This window comes from Pseudopipra pipra, chromosome 1 (genome assembly GCF_036250125.1).
Source record: "Pseudopipra pipra isolate bDixPip1 chromosome 1, bDixPip1.hap1, whole genome shotgun sequence".
NCBI classification, from domain to species: Eukaryota; Metazoa; Chordata; class Aves; order Passeriformes; family Pipridae; genus Pseudopipra; species Pseudopipra pipra.
In genome coordinates, this window is record NC_087549.1 from 51293109 (window position 1) to 51310282 (window position 17174).

General features: G+C 37.6%; 1 protein-coding gene across 1 annotated transcript in view; it reads right to left on the bottom strand.

Moving 5' to 3' along the window:
* Nucleotides 1-17174, bottom strand: part of LAMA1 (laminin subunit alpha 1) — a 100705-nt gene that overhangs the window by 39343 nt on the left and 44188 nt on the right. The window contains exons 11-26 of the mRNA XM_064656504.1: nucleotides 16415-16555; nucleotides 15288-15461; nucleotides 13587-13688; nucleotides 12648-12859; nucleotides 11251-11362; nucleotides 10246-10356; nucleotides 9687-9814; nucleotides 8987-9073; nucleotides 8536-8747; nucleotides 7944-8050; nucleotides 6766-6946; nucleotides 5392-5528; nucleotides 2565-2801; nucleotides 1383-1526; nucleotides 836-1015; nucleotides 31-216 (exon numbers count right to left, since the gene is read on the bottom strand). Of these exons, the coding sequence (XP_064512574.1) occupies nucleotides 31-216; nucleotides 836-1015; nucleotides 1383-1526; nucleotides 2565-2801; nucleotides 5392-5528; nucleotides 6766-6946; nucleotides 7944-8050; nucleotides 8536-8747; nucleotides 8987-9073; nucleotides 9687-9814; nucleotides 10246-10356; nucleotides 11251-11362; nucleotides 12648-12859; nucleotides 13587-13688; nucleotides 15288-15461; nucleotides 16415-16555 (2451 nt within the window). The remainder of the gene's footprint in view (nucleotides 1-30; nucleotides 217-835; nucleotides 1016-1382; nucleotides 1527-2564; nucleotides 2802-5391; nucleotides 5529-6765; nucleotides 6947-7943; nucleotides 8051-8535; nucleotides 8748-8986; nucleotides 9074-9686; nucleotides 9815-10245; nucleotides 10357-11250; nucleotides 11363-12647; nucleotides 12860-13586; nucleotides 13689-15287; nucleotides 15462-16414; nucleotides 16556-17174) is intronic.

The window sequence follows — 17174 nt, forward strand, 5'->3', positions numbered from 1 at the left end:
AAGTATTTTTACACCAACATTTTGGCTTACCTCCTTCATTTCTACTTCCTTGTCAGTTCTTACTCCATTTTCTGGAGAAGGGATGTCTACATATATGACCAACTTGCTGGTGTGACCTCCTTTCATTAGAATCTGTGGCTCAAAATTTGACGTTCCAAAGCCATCCAAAGCATAAAAAGCAACAGTATATCTCAGCTTTCCTCCATAGGCCATGAGCTGTTTGGATTAAAAAATTATTACTCTTATTTATTCTAAGTTTAAAGTTACTAATTGAAAATATTTTAATATCAGCTGTAGACTGCAAAACTGCCAGTTCTTTGGAGAATAGGCAATAAAACATGAAAATTGCCTTAAACTCAGCAGTTTTTCCACCAAGGTTAAATGCATATTTCTAAAAAGCAGTCTTAGTTTCTTCTTCTAAACCCTTTCAAGGTGTGCACTCAATTTTCATTTAATTCCTAAGCAATAGAGATTTCATGATCTGTATACTGATTCTAGCATCAAGGTTAAAAACTCTTTCAGGTTTCCACAGTGAAATTGAGTATACTACTGTTTCCCCCTCCTAGGATCTCTGAAGAGTAACACGGCAATCAAATATGGGTGTTACCAATTTACAGGGTCAAGAAATATCTCATTAGATAAGAGTAATGTAAACATATTGTTTGTGCTTGCTATAAATAAGTTCAGTCACTGGATAGTTATAGTATTATGATCTACAAGAATAGAACTAACATAGAAAAATATTATCAAGATAAAGTGACTATTATATAGTGAAGGTCTATTAAGACAATAAAGAAGTCATCTACAGAGCATTCGAGTTATTTAATGTTCTTACCTGGTCTCCCTGAAACTGCTCTGGTAACTTCCAGTAAAACGTTTCTGTATTTAAGTATTTTCTGACTATGGCAGCATCCAGTAAAATATCAGGAAATTGCGAAAATACTCCTTCCACTGTTCCAGTCAGGTTACTTTGAGCTACTACATGCAGAATGGACTGATCTGGAGTTAAGGTTATCTGCAACACAAAGTGCAAACGAATCATTCAACAAAAATATTCTACCTTGTTGTAATATACTATTTACAGTTTTAGCTGTTTTGAAACAGTCAACAGTCCATCCTGGAGTAATGTCCAACACAAACAACTGGAAAACATGTTTGATATTTACTTTTTTAAGAAGTGAAGAGTGAAACAGAAGTTTTAGAAATAGGACTGTTACCATTTGCCGTTTGCTTTCTTTTCTATTCTGACATATGCCTCCATAAACCAGTCAACTACATTCAGCCTGATTCATTAAATGCACACAACTTTTGGCACACCAGTGTGGTACCTAACATGAGGATAACACCAGACTGTGTCTATGTATTTGCGTCACTTTACTTACAGGAATTCTCACATGATCTTCTAGTTCCGAACAAAGTGTGGACATCCCAAAACAGAAGCATGGAGTACATCCCAGTGCATTGTTAGCAGACAGAGCAAAACTTCCAGGTTTACACTCACTGCATTGTAGACCAAATACATTTTCCTGAAGGAAATTAAAAAACAACAACCATAACACTACACTCATATTACTTCACTAGCTAAATGAAAGATGGCTATTTTTGGAAGAAAAACTAGTTGGTATTTATTGTACCTATTTTGTTTTACTATGCAGCACATTATTTTTTTCAATATTTTCCTATGCTGATTAAAAACCAACCAAACAAAAAAACCCTGACCATGGAACATTCAAGCTAAACTCATATTTGAATTTCTATCAAAAATTGGCAGCTATAAATTTCCATTCAAGACAGAATCTCCCCTCAAATCCTCATCTGGAGCTCTCAAAGCCAAAGAAATTACTCAGTATAAATAGGAATCAGGGGACCTATTTCAAGTGTCTCAATTCCCCAGTCTGAACTTGAAAAAACACCCAAAACTACAGTTAGTATCCACTGGCACCTTTAACCAGATACTGGAGAGACACTTATGAAGGTATACATTTGTAGTCTTGAAGTAAGTTTTCTATCACTCAGTCTATCAAGAACAGATTTCCACCTTTTCAGAAAAATCTATACTATCTGTGTGTTTAATGCTTCCTTCTTTTCATACAAGAATATCAATTCAGGTTTCACTATTAGCAATATACGTTTAATTATTCTTAAGCACTGACTTTGGCTATAGCATAGGAAACAAATTTGAACTTGCAGTATAAACATATGTAAAAAACCACTGAGATTCTTGATTTTGTATTTATTGGTTTCTTCCTATAATTATAATTTGAATTTTCAGAAAAGCAGGCTATATCATCTGAATCAATATGCTGTTCCCAAACCTAATAAAACCAAATGTGTACGAGCAGAAAAACTTCACTGTATTTCATTTTTTTTCCTGGCTAAATAATAACACCTGTTTGGCACAGAAAATCCTTTAGTGGTGATTTAGGTGTACTCATAAACATCTTAAAGAACAGATGCAGATTGCCTTTTGAAGTCCTTTCAGCTCTATACCTTCCATGACTTTAATGCAACAAATGTCCAGAAACCCCCAAAGCTGTCCCAGAAGGGTCTGAATAGTTCAGTACCTTGCAAGTACAGATGCCAGTTTCTTCTTCACAACCACAAAGTCCTTCAGTGTCATCGCACATCTCCGCTTTGGTGCCTCTCAAATCACAATCACAGGCAACACAGTCTGGGTAGTCCCTGTAGCCTAATGCACACCTGGAACAGTCTCGTCCTCCAAATTCAATTTTGCACTGGCATTGACCTGTCAATACATTACACTGGAGATTGGCTGAACCAGTGTTGCTACAGTTGCAAGCCTTAGATGAAAAGAAGAAATGTTCATAAATAGCAGATCTCTAAAAATAATTTTTTTACAACAGAAACAGCACAGTAAATTTAGAGTGCCCCTTAAAATCCAGGGTTTATCAACAATTACTATACAATAATAAAAGGGAAGAACTTGCATGGAGAAATGAGGTTGTTTGGTTTGTATTTTAATAAAGAACTGCATTTCCAGTAAATAGTGGAAGGCAAAAAGTTAGAAGCCTTGTTGACTCCCAAATATGGGTTGGGAATCAAAGGAGTTGGATGAATCTATTCCAGAAAACAAACAAACAAAGAAAAAAATCCAAAATACTTTATTTACAGTACTATGTATTGAGTGCAGCAAGTAAATTAAAATAACGTTATATAAATGATGAATGAAAGAAATCTGTAAGTACCATAATTTTATAAATATGATAGAAAGGAAAATCATTCTTTTAAGATTTCAAGAAGCATTAATAGGGTCTACATCTTGCTTAAGTTTCATTTACTATTTGATGAGAAACAAGAATCTCATTGCATCCAAAAGTGGGAAGCTCAGTATGCAGTGCAGGTCAGTACCAAAGGAATAGTGTTTACTGGTAGAGTACATCGCTTATTATGCAATCAGTAATATGAACCTGTTATTACAAACATGCAAACTGGATGTACTAAATTTGTCATTCTTTTTTGAAGCAAATTGGATTAATCTTCAGTCTTAATTTCATATCTCTGGCTACTTAACAAGACCAATTTTGCTCTGTGGTTATTTCCAACAGTGCAGGCGAAAAGTGCATTCCATCTACCATCACCTGATGTGAGCATTTTCTGTGAGTCTTTTTTTTCATTATCTCTCTTTGAGATGACAAGCCTTTACCCTGTAAAGCCCTCTACACCAAGAACCACAAAATCTATTAGCATTACTATCTACCCTTAAGTATTCTTCACAAGTTTGCTGCTCACCATTAGCACTCTTTGTATTAAGCAGTTTTTTCTCTAGCAGCAAGCTTTATGATCAAATTGACAGCTTTGGCTCCCAGATGCCAGTAAAGGTCTACAGCTCTGAACATCAAACCCTATTTTAAGAATCATAATAGTAATAATTTACATGTACTTCAATCTTTATGTGATAAAGATAAATAAGGACTCTAAGGTACAATGCTCTGTGTGGCAGCAATCTTGAAAAGCATTGTAAGCAAAACAATGACTTCAGCTCTGTTCCATCACCGCACACAGAAATGGATGCTGAATATCAAGAAAACCACAGGAAACAGAGCCAAATGAAGTGCCCACTTAGGCAGCCCATATTGCAAAACCAAACTGCCTGCGTTTCTGATAGTACTTCCCCCATTTCATCCGCGTACAAAGCATGTAAAGAGTCTCTCCAGGATTTGCCATAAGACATTGCTCCAGACCTTAACCTAGCACAGCTGACTATGCAGCACAGGAGAGCCTCTGTTGGGACTGTTACCTGAAGATCCCACTATAGTTCATTGCATCAAGAAAGTAAGTAAAATACCTTAGAGTAATTCATGTTAATTACTGTGATGCTGTAACCAAAAGGAATGATAAGCAACTTAGCAAAAGTGAAATATTTAATTACACTTGATCATTGGCAAGTCCTGTGGAATCACCCTATGAAAGGGAAATGCAAAAGGACCAGCACGTAGTATTTGCAGTACATTGAGTGAGAATGACAGTAGCTGGTAGCTAATAAAGCAGTGGTTTAAAGACCAGTTGAAAGTAAGTTGCAATAAATAAGACAATTAACTCTGAAGACTTACTACTTTATCATCCCTACTCTAAAAATTTAGAGAGAGAAAAAAGACAACAATTTGGCTGACACTTAAATGCTTAATGCATATAAGGACAGACTTTGTCAAGTTGATTGTATTTGTGGTTTCTCCATTGAAATTACCCATTACATTCATGTAATTCTGAGGCTTTTTTAAAAACCTCAATATTTATATAACAAAGATTGGCCCAATGCCATATCTGTCAGGAATTTACTGCATGAACCTAACTGCATAAATGGTTGCTGTTCATCGGAGCTGCACTGACTTGGCATTTTACCGCTTAATCATTAGTATTAAGCTGAGATAATGGGAGCTACCATTGTTCCATACATGAACCATTAACCATATTATACTATTTTAATTACATATATTCAGAAAAAAAACGCCTGCAGTAACATTCAAGATAAGCTAGATTCCATTGTTCTTAAATACATAGTATCATCACTTCTTGATTTGCACAGAAACTATGTTCCCAGCTGCCAATTGTTGCTATTAATCTGGTTTAGTAACACTATTCAAACAACTAAAAGTTAGAATACGCACTTCACAATTTTAATGTGAACTATGCACCTATCCAGAATAAGCATTCTGATCAGTATTTTCAAAGATAGCTTTCTAAAAAGGTTAGTCAATAAACACTGTGCACTCTGTTGTTGTGTTGGTGTTTGGTTTTTGTTCTAATGTTAGAGCATGTTGCACTAACACTTTGAGACAGAGAATAAAGATCATGGTTCTCAAAACAAGAGACCAATTCTGTAAAGGAAGAATTTCTTTTAACAGCCATGGCTTTTCATGCAGACTACCATACCTTGCAGCCAAGTTTAGGAGACAGTCCCCAGTGATTTTCTTCACAGAGTTCACATTTCTGTCCCTGAGTGTGAGGGGGACAAATGCACTGGCCTGAATCAGCATTACAGTTGTTCTGAGTATGGGCACAGTCACAGGCTGCAAGAGAAACAGAATCAAATTCTATAACTTCATCCTTGCTTGAGCTACAGAGATAAAACTCCAAGACCACCTATGGTCTTATTTTTCTTAATTGTGCAGTACAGTTTGCCCATTCCACTAGGAACCCCTTGCCATCCTAATCACTGAGAAACAAATTATAACCACAGTGACATTTCATCTTTTTATTGGAATCCCATTATTGCTTCTTGACTTGGCCTATTTTGTGTTTTAAAAAGCAATGCTGCATTTCCATGGGGGAATCAACAGAGCTAAACAAAATTACTGTGGAGAAGAGTAAATCTGTAGGAAAACAATTCTATTACAGAAGATATAAAACTCATCAGGAGAAAATATTAATCTAAGGAATTGCTTATGGAATAATAGGGATGGATAACTTTTTATTATAACTAATAACTGCAAGAAACACTTGTCTATTTAAGAAATGCAGTACTATTCCAGCTAAAAAGCAGTTGAGAAAAGTGGTTTTATTGTTTTAAAACATTTATAAAATTTCCAATACTGAAATGGTTAAAGGTAACTAAGGGATCTTTGATTCTTAGTAAAGACACAGTGTATGTGTTTCAAAACATAATCCCATCCCATAATCTCACTGTATATTTCATTTTACTGTACTATTTGAGATATGAAAAGAGTGTTTCTGTCTGGTTGGAAAAACAGTAGGCATTCCTTTAGCTATACTGTGTTGAAAAGGTATCTTGTTAGCATGATAAATTAGTTTTTGATGGCATGTTCTCCCTTTGGATGAACATTTTCTTCCTTATCATGACTAAAAGTAGTACACACCCAGGCAATGATGGGAAAATAGAATCAATATCTTATCAAAGCATGAAATATATATTTAAGAACTGAATGGAAAAAATAAAGTAAAAATCTTTAAGAGTAGTAGCTCTTCACTTTTACAGTTGCAGAAAAAAAAAGGTTTTATTCCCTCTGTAGGACTGAAGGGTTTTATTGAAGAGACAAAGGAGCTATTGAGGATGTGATGTTTCTCTCATGCACCCTTTATGAGTTATTTCATAGTCATCACCTTTTACAAGGAACCACACGATAAGCAAAGAAATGTTTTGTTCTCCAGCTTAATCAAAGTATTAGTAGACCTTTCTGCAGATTCTTCCATACAGTCATCAAAACAACTGACCTTTGCCAGAGTTCAACATACATTGCGGAAAGAAATTCCATACAAACTCTAAAAGGATCATGGATCAGAGCTTACGTGTGCAGCCACCATCCTGGAATGCATAGAAGCCGTGAGCACAACGATCACACTTTTCTCCAGTCACTCCTGGTACACAGTGACATTGCCCCTGATGATTGCAGTCCTCGGAGACTGAGCCAAATTGACTGCAGTTGCAGGGAATGCAGCCAAGTCCAGTAAGCAGGCCATAATAACCATTCTGTTGGACAAGAAATAAATAGATTTCAGCTATGATTCATAAATTTTTGAAAACAATACAATATACACTCTTGTTTTCTCTTGTTTACTTTCCATGATGTCTGACCTGCATGAATACTGGTCAACACTGTGTGTCTGCTGTGGGAAGACTCCCTGGCCTTATCTCCTCACTGCTCCCACCTACACGCAAGTATACCATATAAACTCAGGTGAAAAGCTGAACACTGAAATGCTCTTGTGGTCCTCCACCCTCACGAATAAGACACTATGTTTTGAAATCTGATGTTATTTTAATTTAAAGACTTGCATGAGATGAGGGGGGGCTGTGCTGATCATGCACAGCTATCTGTGACTATGAATGAAAGCCTAGAACAGAGCTGGTCAGTGACTTATGATACATGTGGATTGAAAGTCATTCAGCTGGGCTGGCACGAGGGCAGTTACTGGGCACAGATTTCCTGCTCTGGTCTTTGATGCAGTTTTACACTTAGCATGGCCCAGAAACTGCTTTGTAAATATTGTAAATATTCACTGGTTTGTATCACCAGTGAATATTTACTTGTTCTTATAACAGTCTTGTCTTTTAGATGAAACCCTTTTTGGCATTCAGCCATGATGTATTTATTATCACCAACTACGTTTCTTCTGATGTTCCCATTAAGACTTCATTTTACAGAAGCACAGCCCTAAGATCTCTTCAAGTTTGTTATCATTTTTTGGTTTGTTTTTTTGGTAAGCCAGCGTGACTGCACCCTGAACAGCCCTACACAGAAGGGTGCTCAGTCAACTACATAGCTTCACATCTGCAAAGAGTACATGCAGAGCAATTTGCAATTGCAAAGGCCTGTTGAGACAAACTTTGGTCTCTCCTCCAGCAACAGGTCCCCTCTCCACCGAATATGCTTGTTGCTATATCTCTGTATCTGCTTGGATCAAAATCTATAGATAGAGGAAGACAAGAACGTGTATATCTTAGCAACAGGTAAATATTTGCTTACCAAGCATTTATCACATCTTTCTCCAATCACATTTGATTTGCAGGAACAGATACCTGTCTCTTGTTGACAAGTACTTGAAAGAGAACCATTCACATGGCATGCACAGGCTTCAGACAAAAAGAAACAAAATGAAAAATTATTCATGTGTACCTATATGCACTCATTATTGTACAGAATTCCAAATTTGGTGTACATTGTGCTTCACCTGTTTATATCTCACAGATACTAATATACTACAGTAATGCCTGTGCATTTGGGCTAAAAGAAAAAAAAAACACCTCTGAATGGCTACATTTGAGAAGTTTGTTTCTTCCAGCCCTATATGTGACATTCAGAAGTAGGAAATGCATACAGCACACCACTGGAGGGAAAGTAAGCCTATGAGTTTCAGGGATATCAAGTGTCAGATCCCAGGATAATACATTCCCCCTCCTCAGCCTAATCCAACACCATAATTTTCAACTTGTACTTGCCAACTCACAACTTGAATATTAAGTCTGTCAGTAAAGGTGCATATTTGCCCATGCATTTTGCTACATGTACACCACATTTTTGTGTTCTTTAAATTTTAAGAGTAATCATTATGGCTTACCACGACAGTTTTTGTCAATCACTGCATCCCCATAATACCCATCAGCACACTTTTCACAGTGGTGACCTGCTGTATTTCCCAGACATTTCAAGCACTGTCCTGTGAAGGTATCACAGTGGCCATCTTCTTGAGGGTTTACATTCCCATTGCATTCACAAGGAGCACATGATTGTCCAGGCATGAGTGGATTTCCATAGTAACCATTAGCACACCTGCATGAGAGTTTAAAAACTTTAGCTGGAATGTGGTCATATTATACATTCTTCCCACTAAAGGGACTATTTCCTATTAAATTTTAATATACGGTGTCTCTGTGTTACAAGGAAAGACAAAATGGAAAGGAAAATTTTATTAGGAATGTTCTGTACATGTGGTATGAACAATTCAAGGCAAGATGCACACTTAGTGATGGCAATGATACAGATATTTTACCCAAAGTTAGTGTACATACCTTTCACACTGAGAACCAGTATAGCCTGGAAGACAGTTGTCACAGACAATTCCACCTTCTTCACTCAGCTGGCAAGTAGGACTGAAACTATCAACAATATTTATGGCAGTCGGTATCAATACACAGAATCACAAGATTTCTACAAACATTCAATATCCACCCTTCAAGTCCACGCAACTATCTATATAATCATGTAATTGCAATGTTTTCTAGCTTAACATCAATGTTTTAAACATTACAATATGTCAAAATAAGGCATAATTTTCAAAAACTCTTTTTGAAGTTTTTTTTTTTTTCTTTTAATGGAAGATTTTAAAAGTTCCTAAAAACTTGGCTCTCATTCTGGCAAATCTGTACAATTTCTGTACTGAGTTCCTCTTTTTCACATGCAACACTTCTGCCCTTCTGCTGTTTTCTGAAACAACATGAAAGATAACCGCGATTTTGCTGCCAAGTTCAAGGACAGGTTGAATTATTACTTTCAACCACCATGCACAAATTGCACCAGTTCACTCAGCCTCTCTTAGCCTGGTCTATGCATTTGTGGACCTGGAAAAAAAAAATGTTTCTATGAGATATAATCAAATCATGGAGTTAAAAAAGCCCTTTTCTCTCTTCTTCAGATTTCATGACGTTTTACTTTATCTCGCTTTCTGGTTTTGCTGAAGAGGCAAAGGATAGTCTCACATAAGCAGCTTACTTGTTTGCAGCAGAACTGAGAGGACATGCACAGGGCTGGCAGTCCTCAGATGTCCCTTGGGATGGACTTCCATAGAAGCCAGGCAAGCACTTATCACAGAAAGGTCCTGTCGTGTTGTGTTGGCAAGCCTGTGAGACATGGAAAAAATCTTCCTGTATTTTCTCTTGATGGTTTTTCAGCCCCTGAGGGATTCCTACAGCAGTCTGCACGCAGTATAACATTCAAGGAAGTCATTCTTCAAGCCATGAAGAACAGCATAAACTTTGAAAACAAGTGTTTGATTTCTTTTTCTGAGTCGTAACATCAAATCCCAATTCTTTTTTCCTAAATTTTAGAATTTTAGAAACCAGCCACATTGCTTATACACATACTTAAATATATTTTACGTATCGAACACATTTGCAGTAACAAACTAAACAATGAAAAGCAAGAAAAATAAACACTTGGTACCCACAGCTTGAAATGTACGTACACTGTAAACTTGTCTCCCACAGTCAAAATGCTCTCTTAACTTCTAAATAGATGCTTAAAACACAAAACACTTTGAAGGGTGACTTACAAAGCAAACACCATGAATATCACACTCAGTTGCATGCCCGTTGCACTTGCAGGGTTGACAAATACCTCCAAAGAGTATTCCATCCACACGGTAGAACCCAGGGAGACAGGACTGAAAAGAAATTAGGGGGAAAAAGCAGTAGCTTTATCTGTGTTGAAAGTACACATCAAAACATTTTCAAAGAGTGCACTTCTGACCACCCACCATCTAATTCATTCACGCTGTGGTAACTGAATGCTCTTTCAACTCTATTGATGTCACTGTAGCTCTTTTCTGGAGGTTGTTTTTTACTTGCACTGAATAAAGGGGATAAGAATTAACTTCATAAAACTTTAATTCAGCTCTTTGTCCCCTGGAGGCACAAAAGTTTTGTGCGGTTTAACATGTGAAGTTCTTTATTATGGGGTAATATAAAAACCAGATGTTTTACCTCATCTGCAGAATCATTAACAGTGCTATGGCACAAGGCTTCGTAGCAAAATTATTTGTCAAAATAATTCCTGCTATTCTGCAGATGGGGCTGTGCCTCTCTAATCTTCTATTCACTGATATACAAGACACCACCTTCCACAACACATTTGACCCTTGTGGGTTCTTCCAAAAGCTGGCTTTCCTCCCTGCTAAGGTTCTTTATTGCCCCCATAAACTTAATGACACATAACAGAAATAAACTGTACATGATTCAGATCCATAAAAAGTTCTATTAATGAGTAAGGTAAGCTCAAAACAGCTTCACAGAGCTTTCACAGCTGATCTCTCTGCAACACTGATATTCTGAAGTGCAACATCATCTTTTAGTGCCACCAAAAAGAACTAAGAAATAAGTTTACAATCCCATTTAGCGCATCTGAAAGAAAATATCTACAGCGTTGTGTATAGTAAGCAGCAATTCACCACAGAACATATACTTTTATGGCAGTATAATTAAAGGCAGCCTGCCTTTAAAACTTTGATCCCTTTCGATAGGAGATAATTTTGCATACATAAAACACTGTAAGAGGTTACCTCACATGATATTCCTGTGTAACCTTGAGGACATTCACAGAATTCCACATCTGGTGCTGAAGAAAGATCTATAACATTTGCACTTGCAGTATCCAAAGTCACGGAGTCCAGCCTAGGATCAAGTTTGAAAACATCATTTGTTCCCCAGATTTGATTCTGAACAGGAGTTTGCTTCTAAGTAAGTAACACCACCGAGTGCTGATCCCTGGCAGGGACAGCTGAGGAACAGGCACAAACCTCTGCTGTAAAAAGTCTATGATCATTGTCTTATCACAGCATTTCCAATTCCGGGAGTAGATGTGCCTTCCTCCTGTTATCATCATTATTACTAATAATTGTCTCTTCTCCTGTGGAGTGGTTTAAACAAAACCCTTCCCCTCTGTTGTGGTATTAGTGGTACCTCAGTGGGCCAGACTTCTATAGCTGTCCTGAAGTAAGACAGCTTTACTGGCACCATGTTTAAAATGGACACGTATCACAGGTGGGTAAGTAGGGAGAAACAGCACCAGCTCATTGATACTGAACACAACAGAACAAAAGATCTCTTACTACAAACAGTGGCATTTTGCAGCAGAGACAATCTTCTCCGCCACATGCAAAATTTTGTTAAGAAATCTTTACAAACATTCCATAAAGATGAACACACTATACCTAAGTGGACATAAATATCACCCAGAATGGTGTTGGTGCACAAAAAGGCACAAAGCAAATTTGCTATCAAGTCCTATTTTATTGGTACAAAATGCTACCAAATTAGGGAATGAGGAAGAAAGGCTGTTCGTGAGTCTAAGGAAACTAAGAAAAAACAGGATGAGCTTATTCCCTGGAGAGTGATAAAACTTTATTCCTGTATCTTGGAGAACAGGTAAAACAGAGATCTTTGTGGTCTGACGCAGATACTGTCAATGTTGGTTTGAGACCACGGAATGATCAGCTAGTCCATTCCAGCACAATTTTCCAATTAACCACTCTCTTAGAGATGAGTGTCAATAACATCTACAAAAAAACATCAAAAGAAATTACAACCAATGTCTTTACTGACAGGTTTCCAATAGTCAGGATTAACTTGCCACATACCAAAACAAGCATACTGTTGAGAGCTTAGAGGTATTTCCCTCTAAACAAAGCAGCCATTGTAATAAAGCTTTTCTGCAGTATTCCTTTAAAGCACAAAACAATGTTTCTGCTATGAGATATCTTTGAAACCAAATGCCCCTTTCCACACACTCCAAATAACTTTATTTTGAGGACAAGACTGGTCTTGAGAAAATTCAATAAATAACATTTTTTCTAGAAAATATTAACATAAAACCTCAGGAATATTCTACGAATAGTGACTCATACGCAGAAAAATCATAGAAGTATATAGATGAACTTAAATATTTTGTCTCACTCACCTGTACACAGCTTTCTTGGCAATGTTGTAGTTGGCCCTGATCAGAAGATGGGTCACATTTACCAGAACAGTCATCAACATTTCCCGGTCTATAGCTTTTTTTGTATTGAACTCTATGAAATTCTCCGGTACGAATCTCACCGCATTAGAGTACTCCTCGTACGGCTGTAATGACAAGCCCGCTGCTCTTGTACTCAGAATCTGCCCATTACCCTGAAATTGAAAGACAGAGAAAACATTTTCCACATTTGTATGTAAATTTTATTAAACAATTACATTTAGTGTCAAATATACACCCATGAAATACAGAAAAGAGTCAATCAAACTAGATTTCTTGCATTAGGTAAGTAAAAGGTCTAAATTTTCCATGGCTTCAAGGAAGACCACAATCCCATTCTTTTTTGGTTCAGAAACTTTAGAAATACTTTTCTTTTGGAAAAGAATAAATTAAATTTCAAAAATCGAACACCTCTACAAAACAGAATCTCCTCTCTCCTTTGTTTTATTGCTATGTATATATTAAAAAATAATGCTTCGGGAGGTGCCTGGATTCAATATAGAGCCTTATTTTTTAACTACAAGATAAATCTAGAAAAATAGGCAACCAGCAAGAACACTCATCTGTTTCATAAATGCAAGTTCTTCAAGTTTACTGTAGTTTTGTAAACAGCTTTGTAGAAATGGTAATAAACACCTCACCCATTTACACACAGATTGAATTTTAGGTATTTATCATTTAAAACTAATATTGAATACCTAAAATTTCAGACAAATGGGTCAGAAAATCAGAGCAATAAGTAGCAATAAAATCTTGATAGTGATTTTTAAGGGACTTAAAACTGACAAAACTACTACTACAGAAGTATTATTTTATTTTTTTTAACTCCTTCATAGATTCCTAATAATGTCTGAATAGTAACAAGCTGAAAAAAAAATTCACCTGAATGATGACATCCACACTAGATACTATATCACTGTCCACACTCTCCATTGGAATGTCATAAGATACCGTATACTTCAAGTCTCCACCAAAAGCTGTGAGCTGAAAGAATAAAAAGCAAAGTCTTAACAACACGATAACCTCCAACTAACACAAAGAAATTACACGGGTCAGTACAATGTCCAAATTATAGGAGTATATGGCTTACAAATACCACTTTCCAGGAAAAAATTAACATGCCATCCATATATATCAGCACAGGGACAAGCACTGGCTTGTTGCCGTACAGGTGGTGAAAGCTAGCTCAAGGCACTACAGGTGATTCAAGTAAGTGCCCTCATTCAGTGAAACACTTACAGGGCTTTCAACAAATAGCAGAGGTATACACAATCATCCTAGCCAAGGGGCACAGCACGCTGGAGTTATTCACATTCCATGCTCCACCTTTCAGAGTCCTTAGCCCCACAACTGCTGCTGACTACTTCAAAGTAAGTTAACCAACAGTTAGACCTATATAAAATGAATAAGAGATCACAATTTGAGTGAGGGTTGCCCTGCGCAAAAGCTACTCCTTAAGGTTACACTTCTTAAGACTTGTTTTCATTTACTATGTGACTATACTAATAAAACAGGGCTGCATGGGCAGAGACTGGATTGAAAAAAATTAAAGATAAGGTTGCAAGGTTCCTCTCTACTCACCACTGGTGAGGCCACAGCTGGAGTTCCGACTCCAGTTCTGGGCTTTCCAGTACAAGAGAAAGGCAGACACACTGGAAAGAGTCCAGCAAAGAGCCATTAAAATGATTAAAAAACTGGAGCATCTTTCGTAAGAGGAAAGACTGATAGTAGCAGGACTGTCCAGACTATAGAAGGCTCAGGGAGATCTCATCGATATATACAAACACCTAAAGGGAGGGTGCAAATAGGATGGAGCCAGATTCTTTCTAATTGTGTCCAGCGCCAGGACAAGAGGCCACAAATGACCGCAACCTGAAACATGGGAAGTTCCCTCTGAACATCACTTTTATTGTGAGGGTGACCAAGCAGTGGTACAGGTTGCCCAGGGAGGTTGTGGAGTCTCCATTCCTGAAGATACTCAGAACCAGCTCTCTGGACATGGTGCTGGGTAACCTGCTCTAGGTGACCATGTTTGAGCAGGGAGATTGGGCAAGATGACTTCCAGAGGTCCCTTCCAACCTCAACTATTCTGTGATTTTGCTGCAACAAATAGGAGACCCAGAGCTTTAGCTAGCAACCAGGGCAAAAATTAAAGACTAGTTGGCTGAAAACTAATACATGCAAAACAGAAGATGGACAAGAGACAGGTAAGGGAATTTAATGGTCCTGTCTACTGTATTGGACAAGGCTTATGAATGGTGTAAGCTTCGGGATAGGAACTAAGAATATGGGGAATGTGAGCATATAAGTCAGTAACAGTCAAGAGAAAAAGAGACATATTTTGTCAAGGACAGGCAGAGTAGAAAGTAGGGAGATGGATGAGCTCAAAGAGCAAAAAGAGGGTACTGGGAATGTCTGGACAGGAACAGTATGATTTGAAGAGCAGAGATAAGATTGGGAAGTTTCGTAATACCAGGGCTTATGCGTAATTTTGAGTTACAAAAACTATATATTTAGACCAATAGGTTATGGTTAAGACAGAGAAACTATAAAGGAGTTTTGAATCCCTAGGTGAGTACTTACTTTATTTCCCAGATATGTCTCAGGTGCTGACCAGTAATAAGTATGTTTCAGCACTTTCACAGCCTCAGTGTTGTTAACACTGATTTGACGAGGTCCATCAAATTGGTTTCTCTGAGGTTGCACACTCCTTGCATTATACAGATCAGTAACAAGCCATCCAGTCATGTCTGATATCTGCAAGAAAGAATAGTAATATCAATGGAATTCAGGCTTTGGGTCACTGAGAAAGCATTCACCCTCTCCAAGATATTAATTCAAACTGATGGATATAGAGCACTTTCATTAGCCATGTCTGACACCCAATATATGCAAATATGCTACTTCAGAATAAGATAGTCTCCACCTCTCTAGTAGACAGGAACAAAAATATAATGAGTGTGATTTTTCATCCTTCCAACAGAATTAACATTATACCGATGCAATTCCCCAAGACAAAAATACAGAACTTCCAAGGCTATGAGGCTGATCATCCCCATTTATAGATAGCACTGAGCTGCAGAAAAGTGAAATCCACAGTCCCAAAAGTGGGAGCAAGATGAGAGAATTTTGTTCTTCTCACTGAGAGTTTTACAGAATCATCTTAGAATTCCAGTCAATTTGATGTATTTTTTCTCCCTTTTTATTGGCACGCAAATCAGGAGACTAGAGCGTGACTAGCTCTGCAAAGATACATAAGGAATTTGGATGAAAAATAGTGTCCCCAAAGCCCCCTAACTCAAGAACTGTCTATTCAGAAGACAGTGATATTTAAATCACTGTGTGCTAAGAAAGAGTATTGGGAATATTGCCAGGTCACTCTGGCCTTGTCCAATAGGTATGAGAGCAAGGAAACAGGTTTGGGTTCATCGCTTCAGAATGAAAAAACCAGTCAGAAAAAAACGCATTTTTTCCAGTGCATTACTGCAGCCTCCACTACCCAATGTTTCTGATATTACTGCAAGCCAGTGGGGCAAAAACACGCACTGTGATGCTGACTACCTCAGAGTTGCCTAATGATACTGAAAATCCATTCCTCTGTAAGGAGATGCATACCAGAATTTGCAGTTAACTTGGGCACATGTCAAAGAGAAATATTTCACAGCTGCCTGAGGAAAGAATATTAGGTCATGGACAGAACATATAAATACCTGACTGATAGGCCATGTAAGACTGTCACAGACATCAGAAACACCAAAGCAGAAACACTCTGTGCAGCCCTGAGGATTTCTTTCTTGCAAATTGTAGAATCCTGGTTTACAGAGATCACAGTTTTCGCCTTCTACATTTTCCTGTCAAAGGCATATAACATTTGGTTCACATCAGCATTATTATGGTAACAAATACAGTGGATTAGATAGGATTTAGGCACAACAGCATTCAGAAGGTTATAAAAGAAAACACATTTCAGCACAGCAGGATTATTGAATAAGACTCACAGTTTAAAACTGAAACTGATTAGAAAAATTCATCAGAATTTGCCAGTTCATCAAAATCTAAACAAGTCCCAGCAAGGGCTCTATTGCAGTAAAATTTCAGCACACAGGCAGTGTTTGAAAAGCTTCTGCCATCTTGCCAGTCTACTTCTCTGGTAGCTTGACTTTGTAGTTTGCTCTGGAGATAAATTCTCACGTTTACTGAATCCAGACGCATTACCTTTCAGATAGCTCACCAGACAAAATCCAGAAAGTTCACTTTTAAGGCCAGGCTCTTGGAGCTACCACAGGCAGCATCAAGACAACGGTTCCTCAACCTTCTATTAATATTTACACTGTGCTCCCCCCTACTGCTGCCATCTCTTCTGGAAGAACACCACATATACTTGTAATGGCTGGCAGCTCTTCCTCCCAGTATGCTCTGGCTAAGGTCCAGAAACTCCTACTCCAAAAACAGAGGGGCTACACTCCTTTA